This window comes from Gossypium hirsutum, chromosome D10 (genome assembly GCF_007990345.1).
Source record: "Gossypium hirsutum isolate 1008001.06 chromosome D10, Gossypium_hirsutum_v2.1, whole genome shotgun sequence".
Taxonomy (NCBI): domain Eukaryota; kingdom Viridiplantae; phylum Streptophyta; class Magnoliopsida; order Malvales; family Malvaceae; genus Gossypium; species Gossypium hirsutum.
This window is the reverse complement of record NC_053446.1, coordinates 57,509,997-57,518,767: the sequence shown is the minus strand read 5'-3', so window position 1 is coordinate 57,518,767 and position 8,771 is coordinate 57,509,997. Positions and strand designations below refer to the sequence as shown.

The window sequence follows — 8,771 nt, the reverse complement described above, 5'->3', positions numbered from 1 at the left end:
AACTCATTATGATAAAATAGGATTTTTTGTTCAAATAATATTCTCATTTTATTTAGAATAAAAATGAAAGGGAAGGTTGAAAGCCGTCCTCAACTCATGAGCAACAATACAAAGACTTAATCAGAAAGGAAACATAAAAAATGGAACAAATAGAAAACGGAAACTTCAAGACACAATTAAAGCAAAGAATGTGGGGAAGAAGGCTATTTAAGGGCTGCAAATGTATTCCGTAGCTACTTCTCTTCCACATTTATTGAGTAAGAGGCTCAATGAAATAGGAAGGTGGATGGGAATGCCCAACACATTGGCTCTGACAGCAGTGCAAAGGCAAACTGCAGCTTCAAGATCGACCAATCCTTGAATCACGCTGCAACATGGTTCTGTAGGTACGTTTCCGACACTAACACCCACCAAATCCAACAGGCCAAGGCATACACCGAGATTTAGGGGATTGCATGTACCGGGATGACCATGAGTGATTCTGCCATTATGGTACACATCTCCGGGATGAATAAAAACGGGGTTTTCCACGTTGTGAGAGCTTACAAAAGCAAAGAAAAGAAGGTTAAGAGAAAGAACAAGAGCAGTTGATGCTTTAACATTAGAAGCCATTTCCCAAAAGAAAATGATTTGAAGTGATTGATGAAATGAGTTTTTTGTTGTGAGAAATTAAGCTGGAACTGCCGATGAAGGTGGCGAAGGGAGCAAAGGGTTTTTATAGCTGGAATGTATGAACTTTGAAGCTTTTTTAGAACTAGAAAATGGGAGGCACGAAGTCTGATTAGTTGGAGAATCTTGGATCTTGGAGTATCTGTTTGGCTGGCAAAATTCTCCCACGTCTATGATGGATGAATTCTTTATCACAAGGCATCTTTAATCGATTTAATTAGTAACATGAGTACAACGTTGTTAGTATATGTATATATATATTATATTTGCAGACATGCATGGCCTAATTAAGGTTTCTGTCATAAATATATATATATATATATATATATGTTAAAATCTTTGAGCTGCTCAACAGGACTAATGGTGTGGTAAACTATATAGGTAGCCACTCCATTACTAGTTAATTTCTTTTCTGGTTTTATGTGGGAAACTTTATTATGTAAGTGCACGTATTGATCAAGTAATACAGTGATAAGATGATGCCCTTCCTATGAGGGCCAAATTTAATTTTAAGCTGCTAAATATCAATTATCCAATTTTTTCCAATCTGGATCAAAAAAAGAAATTCTAATTACTACTGAAGTTAAGCTAAAGGAATTAAAGAGATTTTATTAAACTACATAAAAAAAAAATGAAAATTACTAAGTTTCTCAATCGATTTTGAAAGATCTTGGAACTCTAATTTACCTAATTATGTTAATCAATTATCGCTCATTCAATTGTTCAGTCTATACAATTATTAACCTATGATTCTGTGGCATTAACTAGACCCTCCCAATATCTAGCTAAGTTAATCCCCCTCCTCCACCAGCTATATTCTTGTGCTAGGCAAGTCGAGCAACGCCACTACGGAAAAGCTTATTGGGTTGATTTGCGCATCAGGTATATTCCTATCCTAGCTGTAAATTAACTCATTCGTCAGCGCTACTATAATTAATCCTAATCTATTTAGTCTAGACCTAAACCTTAATTTTTCTCTTCTACGACAAATCAAGACCACCAAATCAATACGACTTGGTGGCCGGACAAACAGAGTAAATAAGCATAAAGCTGAATAAATAATTAACAGAGATTGAAACAGTTGAAGAGAAAATATTTAATTAACTAAAAAATATGATTCATCATCATTCCAAGAAAATAGATTTTATTTCTTGTTGCGTTGAGAAAACATCACAAGAAGAAACTCAAAACAAACTTGCTTTGAAAAAAAAGTAAAAATAAAATAATCTAGAGATAAAAATAATCGTCGAACTAAAGCCAAGCGCTCCAAATCTCTTTTTCTTCTCGTCTTTGCAAGGTTGAAGCTCCCCTTAGTGTAAGAGAATTGTTCCTTCGCCTCCAAGTTCTTTTTTTTCACTCATTTTCCTCTCCTATTCCGTTTAATCACGTCACCCTCTATTTTTAGGGTATTAATCGCTTGGCTCCACCAGACGTAGAATTCGCAGTGGAGTGGGCTGCTTGCTATCTGGAATTCTTAATTGAAGATTGTGCTCCACCACACTGAATCAAGTTTGGTGGAGCAGATGATTTCTCTTCACTATATTTTACCCCGTGCTCCAAGGCCCCCGTTCTTCATCCGAAACTTACAATATAGAGAGGAAGATAGCACACGAATCCAAACTAACTCTAAAAATGATAAAACTCAAATAAAATATAATTAATCTGAAAAACTATAAAATGTACTAAAATTTAACCTAAATGCTCAACTTACCCCCGAAAATTCTATAAAAAAAACTATACTAAAATAACTCTAAATATGAGAGTTGTCATGGTCACCCAACAACGCAAAGTTACAAAATGATCACCCAACTATTCGAGATTTTCTTTTCTGGTCACCCAATTATTCGAAATTTTCTTTTCTGGTCACCAGCTGTTAAATTATTAACGAAAAGATAACTTGACATCTTTTACAGTTGGCGTAATAGCAACTTTAACCCTGAACATTTCTACATTGTGTCAATATGGTCTTGCTCCCAAAAATCTTTACCTTCAACATGTAAACGTTGTGTAATTAGGTCTCTAGCTCTCTCTTCCTCTCTCTCGCAATTTTACTTTTATTTGTGACATTGAGGGCTAATTTTGAGAGAAAGAAAAGATGAAAAATTATCATCTTTGATTTTCGAGTGTTTTTGTTGTATCTCCGATCAAATTTAGTTGATGGATTTATATTCTTTTTTAGCTTTTTAGTGAAAGGGTCACAAAGAATTGAAAGTTTGAAAAAGAAGAAGAAGACCAAATTACACAATGTGAAAACATTGAGGGTTAATTTTTTAGAATCAACACTAATTTGGCACGGTGTATAAAGGTTGAGGTTTAAAGTTTCTTTTATGTCAATTCTATAATCCGCTACATCATCTTCCCATTAGCCATTTAATGGCCGGTGACCATAAAAGGAGAAGTCTAACAGTTGAATGACCATTTTTTAAGTTTTAATAGTTAGGTAGAAAAAGAAAAAGAAACGAGAAACTTACCTAGACGGCTACAACTGCATTTACCATTTTTTATGTTTTCTGTCCCTCGGCTCAACACATGCATTTTTCTTTCTTTAATTGATGGCTTAAATAGGAACCCACATTACACACCAACTCAGTAAAACACTTGAAATAAGTAATGTAGCTGGTCTCTAAGTAAAGGGATAAAACTCAAAATTGTACATGAAATTTGATTGAATGTGAACTTTGATACACCGACTTTAATTTGGTGAAATTATGCGCACGAAAATTTAATCGCGGTTCAAATGTATAGTTGAAACTTTGATTTTAATTCAACTATATGTATTTAAAGAAATAAATACATCGATTTATTTTATTTTACATCACATAAATATAAATATAAATATTTGTGGATGCAACATATACATATAAAATGGTGTTGCATTGCTAATGGTGTTAGAGATTTATAAAAATTGGATGAAACCAAATTACACAAAATCAAAGTTTATGTATAACATTGCACATTAGAATAGAGTTTCAAGTAAAATTTGTATATCTGAGTATTTAGGAAAGAAATTGAAATATAAAAATACGCGATCAATATTTTTACACTAACTGGTATGGTTTCCACGCTTCGCGTTGGATTGATTAATTGATTGGGAGGTTAAAATATGCTCTAAGTATATGTACGCTTCGTGCATTAGGAGGTTAGTCTCCTACTTGTATTTTGAGGAATCTAATCTCTGTATTTTATGAATATAGAAATTCAAGTCCAACAGTCACAGCTGTTAAAATTCTTCTATTAAATTCACTGGTTTGACACCTTGAAATAAAAAATCCACTTGGTAGTCATATAACATTAAAAATAATGTTGAAAATATTAATTATGATTTTTCCCCCTAAAAACACCCCTTCCAACTCATTATGATAAAATAGGATTTTTTGTTCAAATAATATTCTCATTTTATTTAGAATAAAAATGAAAGGGAAGGTTGAAAGCCGTCCTCAACTCATGAGCAACAATACAAAGACTTAATCAGAAAGGAAACATAAAAAATGGAACAAATAGAAAACGGAAACTTCAAGACACAATTAAAGCAAAGAATGTGGGGAAGAAGGCTATTTAAGGGCTGCAAATGTATTCCGTAGCTACTTCTCTTCCACATTTATTGAGTAAGAGGCTCAATGAAATAGGAAGGTGGATGGGAATGCCCAACACATTGGCTCTGACAGCAGTGCAAAGGCAAACTGCAGCTTCAAGATCGACCAATCCTTGAATCACGCTGCAACATGGTTCTGTAGGTACGTTTCCGACACTAACACCCACCAAATCCAACAGGCCAAGGCATACACCGAGATTTAGGGGATTGCATGTACCGGGATGACCATGAGTGATTCTGCCATTATGGTACACATCTCCGGGATGAATAAAAACGGGGTTTTCCACGTTGTGAGAGCTTACAAAAGCAAAGAAAAGAAGGTTAAGAGAAAGAACAAGAGCAGTTGATGCTTTAACATTAGAAGCCATTTCCCAAAAGAAAATGATTTGAAGTGATTGATGAAATGAGTTTTTTGTTGTGAGAAATTAAGCTGGAACTGCCGATGAAGGTGGCGAAGGGAGCAAAGGGTTTTTATAGCTGGAATGTATGAACTTTGAAGCTTTTTTAGAACTAGAAAATGGGAGGCACGAAGTCTGATTAGTTGGAGAATCTTGGATCTTGGAGTATCTGTTTGGCTGGCAAAATTCTCCCACGTCTATGATGGATGAATTCTTTATCACAAGGCATCTTTAATCGATTTAATTAGTAACATGAGTACAACGTTGTTAGTATATGTATATATATATTATATTTGCAGACATGCATGGCCTAATTAAGGTTTCTGTCATAAATATATATATATATATATATATATGTTAAAATCTTTGAGCTGCTCAACAGGACTAATGGTGTGGTAAACTATATAGGTAGCCACTCCATTACTAGTTAATTTCTTTTCTGGTTTTATGTGGGAAACTTTATTATGTAAGTGCACGTATTGATCAAGTAATACAGTGATAAGATGATGCCCTTCCTATGAGGGCCAAATTTAATTTTAAGCTGCTAAATATCAATTATCCAATTTTTTCCAATCTGGATCAAAAAAAGAAATTCTAATTACTACTGAAGTTAAGCTAAAGGAATTAAAGAGATTTTATTAAACTACATAAAAAAAATGAAAATTACTAAGTTTCTCAATCGATTTTGAAAGATCTTGGAACTCTAATTTACCTAATTATGTTAATCAATTATCGCTCATTCAATTGTTCAGTCTATACAATTATTAACCTATGATTCTGTGGCATTAACTAGACCCTCCCAATATCTAGCTAAGTTAATCCCCCTCCCCCACCAGCTATATTCTTGTGCTAGGCAAGTCGAGCAACGCCACTACGGAAAAGCTTATTGGGTTGATTTGCGCATCAGGTATATTCCTATCCTAGCTGTAAATTAACTCATTCGTCAGCGCTACTATAGTTAATCCTAATCTATTTAGTCTAGACCTAAACCTTAATTTTTCTCTTCTACGACAAATCAAGACCACCAAATTAATACGACTTGGTGGCCGGACAAACAGAGTAAATAAGCATAAAGCTGAATAAATAATTAACAGAGATTGAAACAGTTGAAGAGAAAATATTTAATTAACTAAAAAATATTATTCATCATCATTCCAAGAAAATAGATTTTATTTCTTGTTGCGTTGAGAAAACATCACAAGAAGAAACTGAAAACAAACTTGCTTTGAAAAAAAAGTAAAAATAAAATAATCTAGAGATAAAAATAATCGTCGAACTAAAGCCAAGCGCTCCAGATCTCTTTTTCTTCTCGTCTTTGCAAGGTTGAAGCTCCCCTTAGTGTAAGAGAATTGTTCCTTCGCCTCCAAGTTCTTTTTTTTTCACTCATTTTCCTCTCCTATTCCGCTTAATCACGTCACCCTCTATTTTTAGGGTATTAATCGCTTGGCTCCACCAGACGTAGAATTCGCAGTGGAGTGGGCTGCTTGCTATCTGGAATTCTTAATTGAAGATTGTGCTCCACCACACTGAATCAAGTTTGGTGGAGCAGATGATTTCTCTTCACTATATTTTACCCCGTGCTCCAAGGCCCCCGTTCTTCATCCGAAACTTACAATATAGAGAGGAAGATAGCACACGAATCCAAACTAACTCTAAAAATGATAAAACTCAAATAAAATATAATTAATCTGAAAAACTATAAAATGTACTAAAATTTAACCTAAATGCTCAACTTACCCCCGAAAATTCTATAAAAAAAACTATACTAAAATAACTCTAAATATGAGAGTTGTCATGGTCACCCAACAACGCAAAGTTACAAAATGATCACCCAACTATTCGAGATTTTCTTTTCTGGTCACCCAATTATTCGAAATTTTCTTTTCTGGTCACCAGCTGTTAAATTATTAACGAAAAGATAACTTGACATCTTTTACAGTTGGCGTAATAGCAACTTTAACCCTGAACATTTCTACATTGTGTCAATATGGTCTTGATCCCAAAAATCTTTACCTTCAACATGTAAACGTTGTGTAATTAGGGCTCTAGCTCTCTCTTTCTCTCTCTCGCAATTTTACTTTTATTTGTGACATTGAGGGCTAATTTTGAGAGAAAGAAAAGATGAAAAATTATCATCTTTGATTTTCGAGTGTTTTTGTTGTATCTCCGATCAAATTTAGTTGATGGATTTATATTCTTTTTTAGCTTTTTAGTGAAAGGGTCACATAGAATTGAAAGTTTGAAAAAGAAGAAGAAGACCAAATTACACAATGTGAAAACATTGAGGGTTAATTTTTTAGAATCAACACTAATTTGGCACGGTGTATAAAGGTTGAGGTTTAAAGTTTCTTTTATGTCAATTCTATAATCCGCTACATCATCTTCCCATTAGCCATTTAATGGCTGGTGACCATAAAAGGAGAAGTCTAACAGTTGAATGACCATTTTTTAAGTTTTAATAGTTAGGTAGAAAAAGAAAAAGAAACGAGAAACTTACCTAGACGGCTACAACTGCATTTACCATTTTTTATGTTTTCTGTCCCTCGGCTCAACACATGCATTTTTCTTTCTTTAATTGATGGCTTAAATAGGAACCCACATTACACACCAACTCAGTAAAACACTTGAAATAAGTAATGTAGCTGGTCTCTAAGTAAAGGGATAAAACTCAAAATTGTACATGAAATTTGATTGAATGTGAACTTTGATACACCGACTTTAATTTGGTGAAATTATGCGCACGAAAATTTAATCGCGGTTCAAATGTATAGTTGAAACTTTGATTTTAATTCAACTATATGTATTTAAAGAAATAAATACATCGATTTATTTTATTTTACATCACATAAATATAAATATAAATATTTGTGGATGCAACATATACATATAAAATGGTGTTGCATTGCTAATGGTGTTAGAGGTTTATAAAAATTGGATGAAACCAAATTACACAAAATCAAAGTTTATGTATAACATTGCACATTAGAATAGAGTTTCAAGTAAAATTTGTATATCTGAGTATTTAGGAAAGAAATTGAAATATAAAAATACGCGATCAATATTTTTACACTAACTGGTATGGTTTCCACGCTTCGCGTTGGATTGATTAATTGATTGGGAGGTTAAAATATGCTCTAAGTATATGTACGCTTCGTGCATTAGGAGGTTAGTCTCCTACTTGTATTTTGAGGAATCTAATCTCTGTATTTTATGAATATAGAAATTCAAGTCCAACAGTCACAGCTGTTAAAATTCTTCTATTAAATTCACTGGTTTGACACCTTGAAATAAAAAATCCACTTGGTAGTCATATAACATTAAAAATAATGTTGAAAATATTAATTATGATTTTTCCCCCTAAAAACACCCCTTCCAACTCATTATGATAAAATAGGATTTTTTGTTCAAATAATATTCTCATTTTATTTAGAATAAAAATGAAAGGGAAGGTTGAAAGCCGTCCTCAACTCATGAGCAACAATACAAAGACTTAATCAGAAAGGAAACATAAAAAATGGAACAAATAGAAAACGGAAACTTCAAGACACAATTAAAGCAAAGAATGTGGGGAAGAAGGCTATTTAAGGGCTGCAAATGTATTCCGTAGCTACTTCTCTTCCACATTTATTGAGTAAGAGGCTCAATGAAATAGGAAGGTGGATGGGAATGCCCAGCACATTGGCTCTGACAGCAGTGCAAAGGCAAACTGCAGCTTCAAGATCGACCAATCCTTGAATCACGCTGCAACATGGTTCTGTAGGTACGTTTCCGACACTAACACCCACCAAATCCAACAGGCCAAGGCATACACCGAGATTTAGGGGATTGCATGTACCGGGATGACCATGAGTGATTCTGCCATTATGGTACACATCTCCGGGATGAATAAAAACGGGGTTTTCCACGTTGTGAGAGCTTACAAAAGCAAAGAAAAGAAGGTTAAGAGAAAGAACAAGAGCAGTTGATGCTTTAACATTAGAAGCCATTTCCCAAAAGAAAATGATTTGAAGTGATTGATGAAATGAGTTTTTTGTTGTGAGAAATTAAGCTGGAACTGCCGATGAAGGTGGCGAAGGGAGCAAAGGGTTTTTATAGCTGGAATGTATGAACTT

At 33.9% G+C, this 8,771-nt stretch overlaps 3 protein-coding genes across 3 annotated transcripts; all 3 read right to left on the bottom strand.

The window, feature by feature from the left end:
* LOC107916010 (putative lipid-binding protein AIR1) lies at positions 1–699 on the bottom strand. Its single transcript, XM_016845178.2, has one exon. The coding sequence runs from the start codon at positions 610–612 to the stop codon at positions 208–210; it is 405 nt and encodes a 134-aa protein (XP_016700667.1). The 5' UTR covers positions 613–699; the 3' UTR covers positions 1–207.
* A 3,318-nt stretch (positions 700–4,017) lies between these two features.
* On the bottom strand, positions 4,018–4,716 carry LOC121222491 (putative lipid-binding protein AIR1). The gene has a single exon (XM_041103388.1). It carries the CDS (start codon positions 4,627–4,629, stop codon positions 4,225–4,227), a length of 405 nt encoding a protein of 134 aa, XP_040959322.1. The 5' UTR covers positions 4,630–4,716; the 3' UTR covers positions 4,018–4,224.
* A 3,314-nt stretch (positions 4,717–8,030) lies between these two features.
* LOC121222492 (putative lipid-binding protein AIR1) lies at positions 8,031–8,732 on the bottom strand. Its single transcript, XM_041103389.1, has one exon. The coding sequence runs from the start codon at positions 8,643–8,645 to the stop codon at positions 8,241–8,243; it is 405 nt and encodes a 134-aa protein (XP_040959323.1). The 5' UTR covers positions 8,646–8,732; the 3' UTR covers positions 8,031–8,240.
* Between the last annotated feature and the right edge of the window lie 39 nt (positions 8,733–8,771).

Coding starts and splice junctions, on each gene's coding strand:
- LOC107916010 (XM_016845178.2), bottom strand. CDS start 612: ATGGCTTCTAATGTTAAAGCATCAACTGCTCTTGTTCTTTCTCTTAAC.
- LOC121222491 (XM_041103388.1), bottom strand. CDS start 4,629: ATGGCTTCTAATGTTAAAGCATCAACTGCTCTTGTTCTTTCTCTTAAC.
- LOC121222492 (XM_041103389.1), bottom strand. CDS start 8,645: ATGGCTTCTAATGTTAAAGCATCAACTGCTCTTGTTCTTTCTCTTAAC.